The sequence below is a fragment of the Lagenorhynchus albirostris genome, chromosome 11 (assembly GCF_949774975.1).
Source record: "Lagenorhynchus albirostris chromosome 11, mLagAlb1.1, whole genome shotgun sequence".
In the NCBI taxonomy this organism is placed as follows: Eukaryota; Metazoa; Chordata; class Mammalia; order Artiodactyla; family Delphinidae; genus Lagenorhynchus; species Lagenorhynchus albirostris.
Genome location: NC_083105.1, coordinates 47,301,981 through 47,323,164, shown reverse-complemented (window position 1 = coordinate 47,323,164; position 21,184 = coordinate 47,301,981). Strand labels below are relative to the sequence as shown.

Genomic DNA, 21,184 nt, shown 5'->3' with positions numbered 1-21,184 from the left:
AATTTTGAAAATGACAAGCTATCAACATAATTCAACAATGTGCAAAAGGGATTAAGTATAGTTGGACATATAAAAAAATATTAAGATAAATCAGGACTATATAGAAATATCCCCTACTCTGTTGAATTCATAATTTCCAACATATATATTGGCCCCAAGTGGTGGTAGGAAGGCAGTGGTTAATATTTTAAATAAATCATTTCTAAATTATGTGGAGAGCAGATTATTTTTTGTTTCCTCGATTGCTTTTGAAAACATGCTTACTGTAGATCTTAGAAAAAAGAACTAAATACATCCTAAACCGTTCCCCCAACAAATGAAGACTTTAGAATGCTTCATTGACAGAAAATCTATCCCTGTTTAAAGCAGGAAGGACTGGGATCCATTGATTTCTTTTTTCTCTATTGAACACAAGTTATTATTTAAGACTGGGAGAAAGAGTATACGTTAAATTGGGAGCTATTTTTAAATCATTCACTCCTTTTAGCCTAATCGAGGCAGGAGACTGTCATGACACAAATCTCTCTAGCCCTTCTATAAATTCGTTTCTCAAATGAATTCAGGATTATTTCATTTAGTGAAAACATGGTTTTGTTTCCTGGAGCATCTGGAAAGCTGGGTTAACCTTGGGATATTCCTATTTTGGGGAACTGACTTGGGGGGGGTTATTTCTACTCCAGATTTGGTCTGGGATCCTGGAGCTAGGGATGGCAAATATGCCTTGAGGGCGCCAGATCCTTCCGAGCCCTGGCAGACATTGCTGATCAATCAAAGAACATTTTCTTACAGAGCCTATTACAAAGCCTACTTCTGGTTAAAACAGAGCCTCTAAGCAACCACCTGCAATCAATCTGAGTTAAACTGGGTACTATTCTCCTCCTGCATTTGAGGGTTCTGATACTAGCCCAGTCTTTCTGGTTCCTTTGGAACCAGGATTGAACAAATTGGACTCGTCCAGGTCCAACCTGTTGCATCCAGGTCCCTGTTGGTCTCTGATTAGCATCTTTTACTGACAGTTTACTATGTACTTACAGTCATCAATGATTGCAGATCAACACTGTCTCTGATTCTACCTTCCTTCCGGGCTTTAGCTGCAAGATTTCCAAACCAGATGAATGGAACCCAGTATTTCAGATGAGGAGATTTGAGGTGTTCAAATAATTTTCTTTCATCTGCTGTCATAAAACCTTTACACAAAATAAAAATAGCTAGATTATACAGACTTGGTTTAGCGCTAGTATATTACCCTATATATTTCAGTGTCTACTATGTGAGCAAATAATGGGGGATATTCAAGAAATACAAAGGTTCCTGTCTCAAGTAGTTTTTACTTGTATCAGAGATAAGGAATATGTACTCACGAGCGCACGTGCACACATGCACACACACACACAAGTTATATATCGGTATAGGAGGCAATGCATGTGAGCAATCCCTAACAGAGGCGGCCAGTAGGAAGTGAGGTGACATTAAATGTGGACTAGGACATCTGGGGAAGGTCTCTTCTTTAGGTTTTGGTTTATTCATCTAAAATTGGGAACAAGAATACTTAGAATTGTTTGGATTAAAAGAATAAAACGTGATAACGTATACAAAGCACTTAGTACAGTGCCGAACATGTGAATCGCATAACATTTCATCCTGACCCCTCCTTTCAAACTCCTAATTAACCAGGACCTCTTCTTTGAAGCCTTCCTTGATTCCTTCCTTCTCCTTCCCCGGGGATTTCTCCCCTTCAAAGCTCCACCACGGTGCTTTCTCTTGCCTTGTATTATGATAATGTTAGACACAAATGTTTCCCCTGCTAAGACCCTTTGGAAGGGCAAAGAGCATATTATCTTCGTAGTCCCCACAGCATTTCGCATATACTTTTTACAAATTTTATTATTTATTTTATTTTTGGCTGCATTGGTCTTTGTTGCTGTGCGCGGGCTTTCTCTAGTTGCAGTGAGCGGGGACTACTCTTCATTGCGGTGCGCGGGCTTCTCATTGCGGTGGCTTCTCTTGCTGTGGAGCACGGGCTCTATGCACGCCAGCTTCAGTAGTTGTGGCACATGGGCTTCAGTAGTTGTGGCTCGCAGGCTCTAGAGCACAGGCTCAGTAGCTGTGGCACATGGGCTTAGTTGCTCTGTGGCACATGGGATCTTCCTGGACCAGGACTCGAACCCATGTTTCCTGCATTGGCAGGCGGATTCTTAACCACTGGGCCACCAGGCAAGTCCCATTCTTTCTAATGGCTGCATTCTAGTTAACTGTGTACAGTATTTTATATAAGTAGTTCTCTTTTGAATAGAGTTTTAAGTTGTTTTAATTTTCTTGCTACTAAAAATAATGCTGCAGTGACTATCCTTGTACTTACCACCTTGACTTTTTTTTTTTAAGGATTATATAGGGGCATGAGGAATCATTTTCTTTTATTTATTTTTTGGCTTCATCGGGTCAGTTGTGGCACGCGGGATCTTTCATTGTGGCACACAGGTTCAGTAGTTGCGGCGCGAGGGCTTAGTTGCCCCACGGCATGTGAGATCTTAGTTCCCTGACCAGGGATTGGACCCGTATCCCCTGCATTGGAAGGCAGATTCTTAACCACTGGACCACCAGGAAAGTCCCCCCACCTTGACTTTTTAAGTGGAATTTAAATGTTCAGTATGATTTAGTATAAATGTTTTCTGAATTAAAGCTTGTTTCTAAAACTGATTTTTGTTAGATATGAATTTTGAGTTACTTTTGATTGAGAAATGCAATCATTTGCTTATGAAATTCTAACACATTCAGATGAAAATCAACTTTTGCCCTAATGTGACACAGTTTGTATCCTTAACCATCTGTAATCGGTTTATGAATCTGGTTTTCCTGCTTAAAGTAATCCTCCCTCCTTACCATGCAGACTGAGTTTTATTTAAGAGGTGTTGCTATAACAGAAAAGAACTCAAAGGAGAAGTGAGATATGCCATTTTGAAAGTCACTGACCCATAGAGCTTTGGAGTTACCTAGATCCTTGATGTGATCCAGGCCAGTGCTTTGAGAATATGGTCCACAGGTCGTGGGTGTCTGAATCACTTGTGACACCTATTATATATGGAGAGGGCTAGGCTCTACCATCACCTGCTAAACCAGACTCAATCGGGCAGGAATTCTTGACCTAGTGTTGCACCTTTGCCTTATCCTGAGTGCCTTTTAGAAAATATCAGTGCCTTCACCTTATCCCTTGAGATTCTGATGCAATTGGTCTAGAGTGAGGTCCAGGTGTAAGCATCCTTTTAATCTTCCTGGGTAATTTAATGAAATTGGGTCCAGGCGTTTACATGTTTACCAAGCTCTGCAGGAAATTCTGACCTACAGCAATGTTCAAAAATCACTGCCCCACTGAATGAAGATTCTGTTTATTCAGTATTTGAAATAAACAGAGTAACAACTACAGAGCCAATATTTACCAACAAGAGGCTAGTTTTAGATAAAACTCAGGTTATTTATATTAGCTTTGAAGGGGTCTGCCCATGCCTGGGGAATTGGACTCTCTCTGGTGGTCAAAGAATGAGTCTGAGAATTCTTGTCTTGTTTCTCAGTGCATTTCAAAGTTGTTGCATGATCTAGATAATCTGTTTGGTTTTTTTTTAAGACTTGCAGAGTATGATTAAATCTGATGATAAGAAGTTAATAGATGAACTTGACCTGTCTTGGCTCTGTGCTTGAAGACTTGCAACACTTCACCTTTTCCCTGGAAGACTATTCTCAGACATTTCATATCAATTGTCTAACAGTTATAGTCTTGGGATTCATAGTGCAGTTTCCAAAAATGCCTGCATTTATATACTGGCTGCAATCTCTGTCATTTGACCAAAGAATAACTTTACCTCTGGTTATTTTTTATTCAGGAATATGGATCAACTTATGCTGGCAAGTCCTTTCTTGGCTTCTTAGCAAAAAGCAAATATGCAGAGTGAGGGTTAATTTAATGCGAACCCTAAAGCGAGAGTTAGGTAACCTCCCCCCAGTCCCTGCTGTGTAGCACACCCACTGATTGGAAAGGGACATGTAGAGCTAGGAAAGCAGGTGGGGGGGGTTAAAATGTTCAGCCCAAATTTATCGCGTACTTTACTAGGTGCTGTGAAAGATGAACTAGACATTATTGTATCCTCCAAGAGTGTACAGGCAGAATAATTTTTTTTTTTTTTGGATATGCGGGCCTCTCACTGTTGTGGGGTCTCCCAGTGCAGTGCACAGGCTCCGGACGCGCAGGCTCAGCGGCCATGGCTCACGGGCCCAGCCGCTCCGCGGTATGTGGGATCTTCCCGGACCGGGGCACGAACCCGTATCCCCTGCATCGGCAGGCGGACTCTCAACCACTGCGCCACCAGGGAAGCCCGGCAGAATAATTTTTGTTATTTCCTGCAGGGTTACACATCTTATCCAAAGTAACCCCATCTTTGGAAATTGAGTTGTTGGTCCATTGAAAGAAAAGTCTAGATTGTTAATCAAATCAATTCAAAGAGCATTTGTTATTACATGGAATGTTATCCTCATCAGCGCCTCAGGCCATTTTAACCAGAGACTGATGATATATTCAGAATGTGGTCATTATCCTCATCTCTAAGGCTGTGTTAACCACAGGTATTGATTTGCTACAGTTTGGCTGTACCATCAGTTGGCTGGTCCTCACACTACCCTGTCTCCTTCACATGTCTGTCTTCATGCCACGCTCCCTCAGACCCTATCCACACCCTGACGTTGCTATTTTATTCAATATCTTGCCATTACATTTGCCTTGAATTTCTCTTGCTATCTTTTTTCCTTCTGGTTTTCTGGCTAGTTCAGCTCTGCTCAGCAATTTTCATATTGCATATCCCGAAGAACCCTTTCTAATATTTCAAATCAGAGTAAAAAAAAATATATATATATATATATATATATACACAAACACACACACACACATATATGTTTGTATTTACTTGTGTCTTGAATTGTGGCTTGATGGAGTAGGATCTGCTACTTTAAGGCAAAATTTTATTGCCTTCAAACCGAAGGACCAATCAAGTCCATTAATAAACAATATTCCGGTAATCGCAGATTCAGTTGAAACTGAGGCAGATGTCTTTTGCCTTTAAAGCAGAGTGCGTACATGAGGCTCTGTTAGGAGAAGAGCTAAAAGCTCTGCTTCTCAAAACTTTTAGGCAGGATGGGTTTATTGCCAGTTCTTTCTGAAAGAGAGAGTTGTGCATTCAGCATCTGAGCCCTTCTCAGAGAGGACTCTTTCAGGCACATTGCAACAAGCCTGGCTCATTTTCCTCTCTGTACTTTCCAAATGAATGGAATGAAGCCACCAGATTCAACTGCAGCCACTCTTTAAATTCAGTGGTAGACATTTAGAAATCCCTGTCAACCGGGAAAATCAAAGTGAGGCAAAATGGGATTCAGAGAGAGATGGAATCACACTGTGAAGGCATTGTGGAGGGCAGCATTGAGCTACATATATATTTTTTTAACCATGAACTATAGTAAGATATATTTGTGGTTCCCAAAACAATTCTTGGCTCTTCCGTGTGAGGTACTCTCTGATATTTTCTGTTCTGTTCCATTCCATTCCATAAAAAATGCTGGCTCAAAGCCATTAAAATGATTTAAGAGCCCAATAATAAGTTACAACCCACAGTTTGAGAAGCTTGAAGTAGGATATGGTTGATTAAAATCAGTTTCTGGGTTAGCAATGCTGAACGGAGACAGAGAAACTCCTCTATTTTCCTAATGAGTCAAACACGAGTGAAACATCTCTAGTCAGCCGTATTCCTGTCTCTAAATTAGTATCCTGTTTGGTAGTTCACTGCCTTCTACACATGACGCACAGGAAATATCATTCACAAAATCAGTGCTCTTAACTCCTGGCCTGTCCAGGTGGCCCAGAATTCCATTTGCTTTGGATAAATAGATCTGAGGCAATTTGCAGATAAAGTTGGAGGAGTTAATAGATGCACTGTGGTGCAGTGGTTCCTAGACTTTGCTGCACATTAGGATGGTCTGAGGAGCTTAAAAACTCCTGATGCCCAGGTTGCACTGTACACCTGTTGAATCCTAATGTCTGGGGGGTGTGAGCCACCATCAGTATTTTTAAAAGATCCCTAGCGACTCCATCTTGTAACAAAGTTTGGGAACAACTGCACCTAGTACAGAGTCACACAGCAAGCTGGCCATTTTAGCATCCTTGTTCTGGCTCAAACATAGTGTTCTGGGAAGCTTGTTTAGAAGTGGATTTCTGGGTCCCAAGCCCCAGAGGTTCAGATTTCATAGGCTGTCTGGGAACCTGCAATTTAAATAAACACCCTGATAATTCAATGAATGTGGTGGTCTACGATCATCCTTTGAGAAGCATTGATTGGCAAGCCATGATTTAACTCCTAAAACAGAGCTGTGGTGAACCTTCAAACAGTGGGCGGAGACTGCCCATCCATGGCACTAATGCAAGGAGGTGTGTACTTTCTCTCCCATGAAGAGCCAGCGCGCATAGGTGAGTCAAGTTGCACTCACAAGACGACATTCAGTCTGTTCTGGGCTCATCACGTGAGACTATAGGGTAACTGACTCAGCCTGTGAAAGTTCAGCCAACAGGAAAAACTGGCACAGCCATGAATACCACCATCCCCTTGATCATCTCTCCTGTAACACAGAGCAGTGAGAGATTTCAGAGACCAGGGAACCCCAGTAGCACAGAATGCATCAGGAAAAACGTGAACAGCAGATCACAGGGCAGAAAGTCAATATTATACAAAATCCATTCGATTTTACTTAGCGAGAGAAGATTAGAGATTAAATGATCTAAGTGTGGGGCTAGCCTTCCAGACAGTGCATCTAAAGTTAGAACTTTTATCTCAACAGTCACTTGACAATTGGGAGCTCGTTCGGTTGTATTTATGCCTGTTAACTGTATGTCACTAAGAATCCTGATGGGGTCTCCACAGGCTCTCTCTCGTCAGGGCAGAAGCTCAAGGAACTTCATGTTAAGATTCCAGGCCTTTAAGAAAACAAAACAGTGTCCTTTCCTTAAAATTTACTGTCTTTTAACCACTCTTACAGGCTACCAGGCACAGAAGGAAACTATTTTAGAGAAATAGAAATGCAATGGAGTGATGTGAAGTTCAGCTGTAAATATATTTATGCTTGTCTCTGAAAGTGATTCATAGAAGGAAACACTTGTAGTAATCTTTACTGATCCTCGAGGACAGGGACCTCGCTTTCAGCTGTGCTCCAGTGCTCAGCACAATGCCTAGCGTACCGTATACACTCAGTAAATCTTTGTTAAATGAGCAAAAGCATGACAGATTTAGTAACAGATTTAGTAACGTTTCTTTTAGAGGAATGCATATAATTTCCCATTTCCTTTTTTTGTGCTTCTGGTGAAAGATTTTGAAGGAAAATGTTTTCTCTCCTGATCACTGTGAAACCCCAGATAAAATGTTTTGATTCAGTCTCATACCATAACGTAAGCACCCAATTAAGGCCATCACTTAAATTGGCAAAGATCTGGAATTGTGCACATGACTTGACTTAGAATGAGTGACATCTTCCAAGGCAGGTGATTGAAACGACTGGCATTTTCCAGGGCAGGCTTGTAGCCAAGAGGGAAAATAACAGAGACTCCTGGGTTACAGCTCCTCTGCGAAGTAACTGTTTGATAACAGACCAGTTCAGGGAATTTCCAGCAGAATACACATTATTTTGCATTTAGCTGTTACATTTCTATTTTCATGGGAGCATAAATAAAGAAATTTTAATTTGAGAAATGTAACCTGTAACATCAAAGCATATGTATTTCCCAGAATAATGTAACTTGAGTGTCCAGCTTAACAGCAAGGAATGTCAGGGACCGGCGGGTAACTGACCTAGCTCACCAGCTGTAGTCAAGCAATGGCCAGATGCTTCAGAAGGAGGTGCTGACCTTCATTCTCTCCATCCTCTCACTGTTTTTGTCCTGCTAGTCCTGAATCTTTGTGACAGGGACCCTCCCTGAAGCAATACAAAGAGCTTGGAGGGCAACTCCCATTGCCTTAAAGCCCCCTGTTTCTCAGAGTGTGATCCAGGGACCCCCTTCCTCAAAGTCTCCAGGGGCTTGTTAAACACACTCATTCCTGGACCCCAGCCTAGACCTACTGAATCAGAATCTCTGGGGGTGGTGTCTTCGGATCTGCGTTTTTAGCAGTATTGATTTTTTTTTTTTTTTTTGCGGTACGCGGGCCTCTCACTGTTGTGGCCTCTCCCGTTGTGGAGCACAGGCTCCGGACGCGCAGGCTCAGCGGCCATGGCTCACGGGCCCAGGCGCTCCGCGGCATGTGGGATCTTCCCGGACCGGGGCGTGAACCTGTGTCCCCTGCATCGGCAGGCGGACTCTCAACCACTGTGCCACCAGGGAAGCCCCTAGCAGTATTGAGTTTTTAACACTATCTAAAGTGCACTGAAGTTTGAGAACAGGTACTTTCCCAGACAGGTGGGTTTATGTAGGGAGTCACCTGACAAGAGGTTTTTTTTGCGCCCTCAGCATTGCCTCCTGCCTTTGCCCCTACAGTTTTGGGGCCCCTGTGCTTTACCACCAGCCCTCTCTGCCCTCAGGCAGAGCAGGTGCCCTGGCTCTGGGCTCAGGGCACCTGCCAAACATTTTCCGCCATCCCTGAACTTCCTGTTCTTCCCAGAAACGTTGGCACAGGCCAAGGACAGACAGAGAGAGGTGGAGACACGTACCCAGTTGGGAGAGCTTGGAAACTGACCCCACGTGCAGAATGAATCAGCCTTCTCTGCTGGGGAGCGGGAAGTCTGGTAAGTCTGTGCGGCCAGCCGACAGAGAGTCTGCCCATCCATGTGGGTGGCCATGAGGCAGACCAGGAAGGACCCTGCCTGTGAATCATGGCCCCCAGCTTGGAAGGCAGTGGCTCATAACCTTTGTCCCACCACCTAGCATGCAAACCTTGTGTTTCTGTTGGGCACGTGCTGGTCCACTACCCCTTCTTCTGCCTTTCGAGAAAACACTTAGGGGTGAAAGAGAGTAGTAGAGACCTTTACACTGCAGTCATCAGTGATGGCCCCAGAGGGCACCTGCCAAGGCTTCAGCCCCCTCCTGTCGCCCTCAGTACTCTTCCTCCTTCAGACGCGGCACAAAACCTGACCACAAACTTGAAGTGAGAGCGATGCTCGTTGTGTCCAGGCAGGTCTAATTCAAGTCCCCTAGATGGTAGTCTCTGAGCAGACTGCTCAGAGGCCACCATCCAGAGCAATTCTGGAGCCTCCAGCATGGTCGAAACCTTGAATTCACCCTTTTCTTAACTGTTGCAGTTTTGTTATTAGTAATGAATTATTTGACGAATGCCAAAACCTTTTACCCCGGGGGTAAGAAAAAGTGTTCAAAAAATAAGCATCCCAGAAAAGACTCCTTACTTCTCAAACTGCAGTATATAAAAAGAGCAACATAAGATCATGTTTAAATGCAGGTTTTCCAGGCCTTACATACAATGGTTCTGATTCAGTAGGTCTGACGTGGGGCTCAGGAGTATGCATTTTATTTTATTATATTTATTTATTTATTAATAAACTTTATTTATTTATTTGTGGCTGCATTGGGTGTTCATTGCTGTGCACGGGCTTTCTCTAGTTGTGGTGAGCGGAGGTACTCTTTGTTGCAGTGCGTTGGCTTCTCATTGCGGTGGCTTAGGCTCTAGGCACTTGGGCTTCAGTAGTTGTGGCTCGCGGGCTCCAGAGTGCAGGCTCAGTAGTTGTGGTGCATGGGCTTAGTTGCTCCACGGCATGTGGGATCTTCCCGGACCAGGGCTCGAACCCATGTCCTCTGCATTGGCAGGCAGATTCTTAACCACTGCGCCACCAGGGAAGTCCCAGGAGTATGCATTTTAAATAAACAACTCAAGTTATTCAAGATGTAAAGGGCGCATGGGTTTGTGGATCACACCTTGATACATACTCAAGTAAATGCACCTCAAGGAGCAAATGATTCTCCTATGCCCTTGGAATGGTTGGGGGTACTGGTGGTACGGGAGAGAGGAGTACTTGAGTGTTCCAAATGCCTTGGAAAGGGGGAAGTGTCGATGCAAGTACTGACCGGTGTTTGTGTAAGTTTGATAGAGAGTGAGTGTCGGTATTATGAAAAGTGCACCTAAAGGAAATGAACTCAGATCATTCCCCCATTCATCTCGCCGTTTCTACTTGCCCCTCAGACCTGAGCACAACTCAGGCCTTGCTGAGCTCACGTCTAACCAGAGGCCCTAAAGGCCTCTCTGTCACCAGCCACCCCCTCTGCTTTTAATATGATGGTGATGCTGAGAGGATAGATTCGCTCTGAGAATTGGGCCTGGAGTCTGATTGCTGTCAGAATGCGCTTTCTTCTTTCCAAGAATGTGTCAGGACTACAGAAATGTCACCTTTCTTCATCCAAGTAAACTTTAGCTGTCACTCATCCATTTGGAATGGGCCAAACGTTTCTCGTTTGTTTTTATGACTTTTTTCATAGGTCGAAATGCTTATCACATTTGATCCTTTAGACATTAGGGTAAGCAAAATAAATTATCAAGTGGCATTTTAAACTTGGTCATTCTGATGCAGTATTCCACTTTTAAATTTGGAGGAAGGGTGGCAGTTAATTTTATCTTAAGTTCCGACTGGTTTTACATCATAATATACCTGTACATTTGCCAAGCCCTTTGTACCCTTCATCTGAATCTGTAACCGACTCCTTGCTCCCCATTACTTTCTCACATCTTGCTCTGTAGCCCTAACAACGGCCTCTACACTCCTCCTTCCTTACTTCCACCTTACCTTTCACAGTCTCCTGGTCATAGGGGATCAAGAAGACCTAGGATGTCATATCAAATGAGTCTTCTAAAGTGACCAAAGGACTATGTTATGCTGTTGTACTAGATGATTTCATTATTAATAGCAAGAACTCATGTCACACCATGTGCCGGGTACTGCTCTAGACACTGCAAGTATTAACTTATTTAATCATCACAACAAGCCTATGAGGTATATGAGGTAAAAGGTATTATAAATCACTCTAAACTCACTCTATGAATGAGGGAACTGAAGCATTAGAAAGGTAAAGTAACTCAGACAAGGTCATGTAGCCGGTACGCGATAGAGAAGGATTTGAACTCTTACTCTGTGTTCTGAGTCACTCTCTATGTCGCCATCTGAGAAGACAAAACCAAATCAAACAAAAGCCCCCAAACCTCCCAAAACAAACAAAACATGCTACTCTTAAATATATATATATATATTTTCAAGGACATTTCAGAAAAGGAGACTGGATAAAGCAACCTAATTCGAGACTGTACTCAATATAAAGGGAGAATCATCTCATGGTTCCTATATCTACTATATATTCATTTATACATTCCAGCATACTCTCAGTTGGATCAAAGACAATCCAGCACAAAACCCCATATTTATTCTGTACGTGCCAACAATGATCTCATTTAATCCTCGTCCCCTTGAAGGCTGGTTTAACAGCTTCTTTGCTAAGTATTAACACACCAAAGAGCACCATTCTTCAAACGTGATTTGTCCTCAGCATCCTGTGTCCAGAAGCCCAGGTACAAAACTGCATCTACTCTGAGGAACAGGAGAGACAACAGAGCCCCACTAAAGCAGCCTTTTACTGCCACCTCTCAGGCTCTGCCTAGATGAAAAGCCGCATTTCTGGTTCCTACCAGAATCTTCTGTGTTTGGTAGGTGCTGGGGGAAGGATTAAGTTAGGAGTTCTGAGCCTGAATTGAAATTTTGGCTCTCCCACTAATGAGCTATGTGATCCAGGACAGGTCATAACCTCTCTGAATCTCTCATGGTTTTTTTGAGGTCCATATGAAATAATATTTATGAAAGTGCATAAACTGTAAAGTGCTAGAAAATGTAAGATGATATTACAGAAGGTTTGAATAAATATGATAATTATTATATTATGGGCCATGTGACTGTTTACAACTTAATTTGAGGTTGACTGTCTGCTGTTTGCTCTGCCCCCCAAGTAAACTTCTTGAGGGCAGGAACCATGACATTCATTTTTACCTCTTAAGACTGTTTCTTGCACATGATAGGTAATCAGTAAATGTTTCTTGAATGAATGAATAAATAAAAGGCATTTTCCAAGGAACTTTGAAAGTTCTGATCGAGGTCAAGAGGAGACACATGGAAGGAAACGTCATTTACAATACCTGCTTCAACCACATGGTCCATCGTCGGAAACCTCTTGTACACAGCCGTGCTCACCGAGCGGAAGATGAGCAGGGACGTGAGGTTGACGTAGCGCATCAGTGTCCTCCTAAGCAGGCGCCCGTGCTCGTCACTTCCGTGAACACTGCTGGAGATGAGGAACATCAGCCTGTCTGGCCAGGGCAGATTCACAAACTGGTTCCACCATCGGTTCACCACCAGAGTGACATAAAACCCTGTAGAATAACAGGAAATTGTAAAGCAATTTCTTACTGTAGACATATTGTTGACACTGATGCTTTCAGTAGAATTTTAGTTTTTTTAGGGATCGGGGTGTAAAAAATATGTTGTTATCCATATCTGATGATTTTGCCCTCCAGAAAAAAAATGTAATTTGTGCCTCGCAATGCTGTAGCACCCAGTAAGTGGGTATTAGAACTCAAATACTGACGGCAAAAATGGAGAGTTAGTGAAAAGAAAGCCGAATTGTCCAAGAGCAGATTATTACCTCAAACTTGTTGGTGGTTAATTTAGCGAAAGCAGCCTTGAAGGTAAACCTTATGGATGATTCTGGTTCTATTGCAAGCAGTGACTTTTCAGGCATGCCTCTCAGCTTGGAAACACTCCCATGCAGAGTCATTGGTGTTATCCTAACGGAGACAGCTGTGTGGCTGCATTCTGCATGTGACCTATACTTACCAAGCACAAAGGTTACTGGAATTTGTTCAGCATATCTGTCACAGTAAATTGATAATTTTTCAAAGTAACGTTTTTGGGCTCCTGTAAGTAACAATCTGGAGCAAAAATAAAATGCACAGCCCTTTATGATATTATACTTCCGCACCTGCTTTGCAAGTGACATTCAGTGCAAACAATTAAGCGAAAATAACCTCAATTTTTTTTTTTTAAGGAGCAATAACTTTTTCTTTTCTACCTAAGCTGATGTATCTCAAAACCTTTTTAACTGCTGAATGTTTTAAGTACTAACGTTTTTAGTACATAAATGTTGTTGGTCATTACACAGTGGGACATAATAACCATTTTATTTTTAAATACTTCATATTTAAAAATTTTTTATATGATTAATGCATTGGATTTAGAGCAAAATACTTCATAAAAGAGTCCATTTTCCAATTATTCATCATATGTACTTAAAAAAAGAGTGCCTTAAGTGGATGACACTTATTAAGTAATTATTGAATAATAACCCTGGATTCGACATCCTGATCTTACTTTTTCATGAATATGCTACTTAGTACATTCTTAATTATACATGTTGTACTTCAAGGGATGTTATAACTGTTTTTTTTTTGTTTTTTTTTGTTTTTTTTGCGGTACGCGGGCCTCTCACTGCTGTGGCCCCTCCCGTTGTGGAGCAGAGGCTCTGGACGCGCAGGCTCAGCGGCCATGGCTCACGGGCCCAGCCGCTCCGCGGCATGTGGGATCTTCCCGGACCAGGGCACGAACCCGTGTCCCCTGCATCGGCAGGCGGACTCTCAACCACTGCGCCACCAGGGAAGCCCTATAACTGTTTATTTTAAAGCCTACAGTTATTTAAGGGACTTCCCTGGTGGTCAAGTGGTTGAGATTTTGCCTTGTAATGCATGGGATATGGGGTCGATCCCTGGTCAGGGAGCTAAGATCCCACATGCCTTGGGGCCAAAACACCAAAACATAAAACAGAAGCAATATTGTAACAAATTCAATAAAGACTTTAAAAATGGTCCACATCAAAAAAAAAAATCTTAAAAAACATTTTCAAAATAAAAAAATTAAAAATATACATTTAAAATATAAAACAACACAGATTTAACAATTAGTAGTGAAATTTTTATAATTATGTTTGGTGGGTTTTTATTTCTATAGTATACATATAAAAATTTATATTATGGATCTGACACAAACCCATTTTCTGGTATTGTTAAACATAAATCCATTTAATGAAGCTATTGTATTTATGTTGCAAGGAGGAGATTCAGAATCAGAAGAACAATCTCAAGGCAGGTTAATAATAATGATCAAAATCCAGAAAAAAAAACAGATCAATTTGAATAAATGAATGAATGCAGCTTTTCCAAGGAAGGAAGGAACCCCTTGGAAACACTCATCATAGCATGTGTCAGAGGCCTATTTGGGTCAGTAGAACTTTGAAGAAGGACACAGAGAGATAATGAGGTGACAGTGAGCCACTGACCAGACTGCAGATGAAGACCTGGGAGCTGGTGCTGACCAAGAAGGTGTGTGGGTGCAGGGTGGGCTTGGAGTTCCTGCCTCAGCTTGGAAGAGGTGTCAGAAATTCTGAAATCAAGAAAAGCTGACAAGAGAGGCATCACCTGGTGGACAGGCCTATCAAGGTCATGCTGATGAAAAGTTACAGCTAGAATGGTTTCTGGTACTCAAATAAAAATGATCAGAGAGAATTTAAACGTGGAGAGCACAGACCGTAGGGTTTAACAGAGCCAGGTTTGAATCCCAGATCTGCCACTTAACAGATTTGGATTTGGAGCATATTTTTAAATCTCTCTGAGTCTCAGTTTTCTCATTTGTAAATGGGGATAATTAATACCTATTGATATGTATCAGGAATGTTATGAGGATTAAAGAATATATGATATATGAAACCACTTAGCATATGTTGTCACCCTTAATCAATAATAAAGTGGTTGTTACTATTAATAGTTGGCCAAAGGAAAAAATATTTAGCTGATAGACACATAGAAATTTTACTAGCTAGAAAGTACCACAGCGAGTATTTTGTCAAATCCATCCCCAAATAAAAAGAGGTATAGGGCTTCCCTGGTGGCGCAGTGGTTGGGAGTCCGCCTGCCGATGCGGGGGACACGGGTTCATGCCCCGGTCCGGGAGGATCCCACATGCGGAGCGGCTGGGCCCGTGGGCCATGGCCGCTGGGCCTGCGCGTCCGGAGCCTGTGCTCCGCAACGGGAGAGGCCACAGCAGTGGGAGGCCCGCGTACCGCAAAAAAAAAGAGGTATAATCAAACTAGTGAATTCTTGTTCTGTCTTATGTTTTTTTTGCTAGGTATAACTATTTGCTTATAACAGGATTAAAAAACTTAGCATCATTAGTAGACATGAGAATGAAACTATGTCTGTATTTGTCTACAGATATGTCTGACTTTCTCGACAGATTCAACCTGTAGTTCTTGGTAGAGCTTTGATCAACATATAAGGGTCTATTTTAAAAAACTTTTACATTTGAACTTTAAAAAATGAAAAATGGCTTGAACTAATGATTATTGTTATAAATGTAAGCCCTCTTTGGTCTTTAGAAAACATATGTGCATACAATTTTGTGGGGTATAAATAAGATATTGGAGTCAAAGTTAAGGCCCCATGGAGCATTTCTGGCTACAGTGCAACTGTTCTAAGAGCTATTCTATTCTAAGAGGCAGTAGCAGCAATAAATTCACATTAGTAAAAATAAACTAATTATCCTGAAACGTCATGTGTCTTCCACCATTTCGTATTCTGAAGGAGTAGGTGACACATAAAATAAATCATCAAAATAATACCGTATTTAGAAGACAAATCTGAAAAATTATTAGAGGTTTTTAATAAAACTTTCCTTGTAAAGATATTTTGCCAAAATGTATACCAATATATACAGTTGTTTGGAACTGTAGTTTTGATATGGAGCAAAGTAACTCTTCCTATTCTACTTTTGGTCATTATCAGCTATAGCCAAATTAAGGTCCCTCTTCTTCACATGGTGTCCTGTCGCTGCAAGGAAGAATGTAGGTGAAAACAATGATACACAAATTTATCCATTGTATGCAGAAGAAAAAGAACAAACTGATGAACACAGTAAAGGTGGAAATACAGCCTCAAAAACCTTTAGCTTTTCTATTTTAAGTTTTAACTTTCCCCAGAGAAGAAATGTATGCAATCAATATTAATTAAAAAAACTAATAAAACTTCCCTTTTATAATACTGATAAAATTTTATTAAGACTATAATTTTTAGTTATAAAAGTATTTCTTGGACATGATGTTACTCATATTTCCTGTCAATCTGACAGGCAAAGTTTGTGAGGTTATAAAGAATAAACGTCTTTTATGAATATAATGTGCCCTGAACTCAGAAGATATAAAGAAAATAAATTAGTTTTCAGGCCTTTTCTTTAATTGAGATATTGGTAAAGTTGGGGGCACCAACTTGGATAAGATTTCGTCATTCCAGGAAAGAGGAAGGAAAGTTGCCTGATACACACTATTCACGAACATGTTAACTATGTAGGTAGTCGCTGCAAGCCGTCAAATCAGAAACTCAAACTATGAATAACATAGTTCAGAGAAGCACAAATAATTATTTGTCTGTGGACTTTGCCATTCAAAATCATAACTTAGTGAGGTTCTAGGTATAAATCTTTCATTTTACGCCTATAGCAAAATTCTTGAAGCACAACTAATACCTCATCATGACCAATTAAAGTGGGGCTGGAATGAGAGCCACCTGAACATGACGGTTAGAGTCTATTTAACATCCTAAAAATGGTTAGGTGTGGATTAAAATACCCAGTCCTGGGGAGAAGTAGGCAACAGAGGATCATGCAAAGGAGGAGGTTACATAATGCAAAAGTCAGCGGCAGCAAAAAGGGCTTGGATTTTTGAGACTGTATTCATATATGCTATCTAATGGCCATTTAAGGACACATGCAAAGGAAAGTACCTGTACATAAAACTTATTGCTGTGTAAAGTACAGCAAAAACAATAAATTCCCTGTATAGTAGTTTGTAGATGCTGCCTCTCCACTTGAGGAGTAACCTATGAAATCCAAAAAAAGTCGCATTTGCTACTTTACTGGAGTAAGTGACAGTCATCTTGGATAGTTTTTCTTTTTTTTTCTAGAAGAGCAAGAAGACAACACACAAGTAAAAAGCAATGTTTAAGACAGCGCATAAATCTGTATCTCAAAAGAAACCCTAACCAGCAGCCAGTCAACCATCTCTACTTTTTGCCTTTCTCAGCTTGAACAATTTGGAATTTGGAGATAACCACCAACTCAGTGCTAAATCTTTTAGTAGAAAAAGGGAAGAAAGGAGTGTCTGGAAAAAGAAATATTAGAAATCTTAAGCTTGCCTTCATTTCTAAATATTTTGAGATTATATAGCCATTACTCAATAAATATTTGAATGACTAAACAAGATATATGAGAGATGGTGTATTATGATCTGTCATATATTTTCTGAATCCATGGGAAGATCTAAGGTATTGATATGCTATATTAATTGACCTTTTCAAAAGCAGTGGTCAAACTTATTGTTTGGGGCTTTATTTGCTAAAATGTGTAAAGAGGTATTTACTTCACCCTTAAATTTCCTAAAAGAAAGTTATGGCTCTCTTAGAAATCAGGAGAAGCCAGCCCCTTGTGGGAATTTAATTGATGCGTTACTTTTGGTTGTTTTAATTTAATTGTCTCTCTAGTGGAGCTCTGAGTGCATAGTTAGCAATCTGTGCACTTCACAAGGTAGACAAAACGTCGGGCCACAGTGATACTAAGTAAGGTGCATTTTCCCATTGAAAAGTCCCACATAAAATGCTTAGGGATGGGGCACCTTCTGTTTGGAGCTGAAAAAATGAGGCCATTATTTAGGACTCTTTCCACCTGGACTGTTCCATGGATGTGGGTGGGTTGAGAACTGGGCCCCAAAGCCTAGTTTTTAGTGGATTCTCTGGAATTCCATTGCTCTTCACCAAGACACTAAACATTCAGGTTTTGAGAAGATGCCCCAAAGCTAATCTTTGTTTGAAAATCCTGCTTCACAGCTTTCTAACACAAAGCATACACGGAGAACATGAAATTTCTTTGAAACCTTTTGCTTTCAAAAGGATCTATGAGGAGTCTTACAGAGCTACTTAGACTGAAATGATCGAGTTTTTAGGTAGAACTGTACTAGACATAAGTAATAAATCCTATAGCAGATTTCTTATACAAAGTAGCCTACAGCACACATTTTATCATAAACAAGGACATTTTCTGTCTTTATTTAGAGGTAGAGGAAAAACCCAATTCTCATTTGCCTAGTTTCCCTAAAAAAAAAAGAAAAGAAAAGAAAAAAAAGTGAAACTCTGCAACTATATTCTGGAGCGGTATTTTTTTTTTTTCTAATCACCAGCCTAAGGCTTCAACTACTGATGTTAACAAAGAAACCAGAGATTTTTTTGGCAAAAGTAGGTATCATTACGAAAGGTTGGGACTCAGGCCACAAAAGCAGTTTCATTTTTCCATTTTCACTTTGTCTCTTTGTCTCTTTGTCTAATGTGAATACAGCCAAAACTGGGAGAGGAGCATAATAAATTAAACCATTTCATAATTTGTTCTCACGGGCACTGGACTTTTGAATAACAGTCCTTAAATAACTCTCTTTCCTTTAACAGTTCACCCTTCTGGTACAGCTCTGTCAGAAAAACCAAGATCACATCGAGTAGAGGTCAGAGGTAAAACGCATAGGTATACTCTGTGCACTAACCTATTTGTTTGGTTTGGAGTCTCCGACAGGAAAGACAATCTCCAGGCTCCCCCTGCAGAGGTGCCTTCGGGTCGGTGTTGTACTCTCGGCTCACCCTTCGCTCATGCGGAGTCTGGAGAACTGTTTATGCCAATTTGTCCACTGGTGACGGTGATAGCCGGGAACAAACAGGAGCAACAGCTGCTGATGTGGTTTTTTTCTCATCTATAATTATAACTCCACCTGTCGCCCAAAGCACCACTTTGAATGAGAAGTCGGAGGTAATGTGAAGGAGCTTGGGTCACCTAAGTCTGTTATTTTCATTTTGACTCTCCCCTGGGATCAAGGGAGAAAGAGCCATTTGCCCCTAAAGTGCTCTGAAGAGGCTCCGCCAGCCAAAAACAGGGAATTGGGACAGTCTGTGTGTGCTTAAAACAAGAATAAATTCTTGTGAAGCCTTAAACTGGGGCAGACAAGAACATAAACAGGATTTTCATTCATTTGAGAGGTACTGAGAATGCTCTACCATTAAAAACAATAAGCGTGAGAAAAAACCCAGGCCCAACTGGAAAGGACCCAGAGAAAGGATCACTGAAGAGTCTTAAGGCCAGGAGAGTGCCATCATAGTGCTGACCACTAGGGACTCACCATTTCTCAGTTTCTGCCTCATTGGCTCCTTATTAACCAGGATGGCTGAGAAGTTAGAGGCCTGCAATGTGAGTCACAAGAGAGTCTAGAATGGGCTTTCTGCTGAGATGGAAGTAGGCTCGTGCAGCAGTCCCAGAAGACTTGCACAAGAAGAGTTTCAGACAACAGAAAATAATCCTAAGCGACTGTGCAGTGGGTTTCCATTGAAAGTGATTTTTGCTGGATTTGGAGGACGTAAAGTTGTAAGCATTGAATCTTTGAATGAGATTCATCCATCTGAAGATGGCAGAGGAGTAAGACATGGAGATCACTTTCCTCCCCACAAATACATCAAAAATACATCTACACTCCTACTGAATGCTGGCAGAAGACCTCAGACTTCCCAAAAGGCAAGAAACTCCCCACGTACCTGTCCGAGTGGCTGACAGCGTCTTGGTGCTCTGGCCAGGTGTCAGGCCTGAGCCTCTGAGGTGGGAGAGCCGAGTTCAGGACACTGGTCCACCAGAGACCTCCCGGCTCCATGTAATATCAAATGGCAAGAAGTCTCCCAGAGATCTCCATCTCAACACTAAGACCCAGATCCACTCAACGGCCATCAAGCCCCAGTGCTGGACACCCCATACCAAACAACTAGCAAGACAGGAACACAACCCCACTCATTAGCAGAGAGGGTGCCTAAAATCATACTAAGTTCACAGACACCCCAAAACACACCACTAGACGTGATCCTGTCCACCAGAAAGACAAGATACAGCCTCATCCATCAGAAAACAGGCACCAGTCCCCTCCAACAGGAAGCCTACACAACCCACTGAACCAACCTTACTCACTGGGGGCAGACACCAAAAAAAATGGGAAGTACAAACCTGCAGCCTGTGAAAAGGAAACCCCAAACACAGTAAATTAAGCAAAATGAGAAGACAGAGAAATATGCAGCAGATGAAGCAGCAAGGTTAAAACCCACCAGACCAAACAAATGAAGAGGAAATAGGCAGTCTACCTGAAAAAGAATTCAGAGTAATGATAGTAAAGATGATCCCAAATCTTGGAAATAGAATGGAGAAAATACAAGAAACGTTTAACAAGGACCTAGAAAAACTAAAGAGCAAACAAACAGTGATGAACAACACAGTAAATGAAATTAAAAAATTCTCTAGAAGGAATCAATAGCAGAATAACTGAGGCAGAAGAAAGGATAAGTGACCTGTAAGATAAAATAGTGGAGATAACTACCACAGAGCAGAATAAAGAAAAAAGAATGAAAAGAATTGAGGACAGTCTCAGAGACCTCTGGGACAACATTAAATGCACTAACATTCAAACTATAGGGGTCTCAGAAGAAGAAGAGTAAAAGAAAGGGACTGAGAAAATATTTGAAGAGATTATAGTTGAAAACTTCCCTAATATGGAAAAGGAAATAGTCAATCAAGTCCAGGTCTTCCAAAATATAACAGAGGGAGGAACACTCCCAAACTCATTCTATGAGGCCACCATCACCCTGATACCAAAACCAGACAAAGGTGTCACAAAAAAAGAAAACTACAAGCCAATATCACTGATGAACACAGATGAAAAAATCCTCAACACAATACTAGCAAACAGAATCCAATAGCACAATAAAAGGATCATACACCATGATCAAGTAGGGTTTATCCCAGGAATGCAAGGATTCTTCAGTATATCAAATCAGTCAGTGTGATACAACATATTAACAAATTGAAGGAGAAAAACCATATGATCATCTGAATAGATGCAGGAAAAACTTTTGACAAAATTCAACACCCATTTATGATAAAAATCCTCCAGAAAGGAGGCATAGAGGGAACTTACCTCAACGTAATAAAGGCCGTATATGACAAACCCACAGCCAAC

At 41.3% G+C, this 21,184-nt stretch overlaps 2 protein-coding genes across 7 annotated transcripts in view; one reads left to right on the top strand and one right to left on the bottom strand.

The window, feature by feature from the left end:
• Positions 1-18,792, bottom strand: part of BEST3 (bestrophin 3) — a 43,581-nt gene extending 24,789 nt beyond the window's left edge. Inside the window, exons 1-5 of one of the 6 annotated variants that reach the window (XM_060165354.1) lie at positions 18,686-18,792; positions 16,884-17,059; positions 12,895-12,989; positions 12,198-12,431; positions 1,033-1,187 (exon numbers count right to left, since the gene is read on the bottom strand). In XM_060165354.1, the coding sequence (XP_060021337.1) occupies positions 1,033-1,187; positions 12,198-12,431; positions 12,895-12,989; positions 16,884-17,035 (636 nt within the window). In that variant the 5' untranslated portion in view covers positions 17,036-17,059; positions 18,686-18,792. Of the gene's footprint in view, positions 1-1,032; positions 1,188-4,959; positions 5,199-12,197; positions 12,432-12,894; positions 12,990-16,883; positions 17,060-18,685 lie in introns of those variants that run through there. The other 5 variants (XM_060165355.1, XM_060165359.1, XM_060165358.1 and 2 more) reach the window with 5 other exon arrangements.
• RAB3IP (RAB3A interacting protein) overlaps positions 1-21,184 on the top strand; it is a 170,093-nt gene that overhangs the window by 51,491 nt on the left and 97,418 nt on the right. The gene's annotated exons all lie outside the window — the stretch shown is intronic.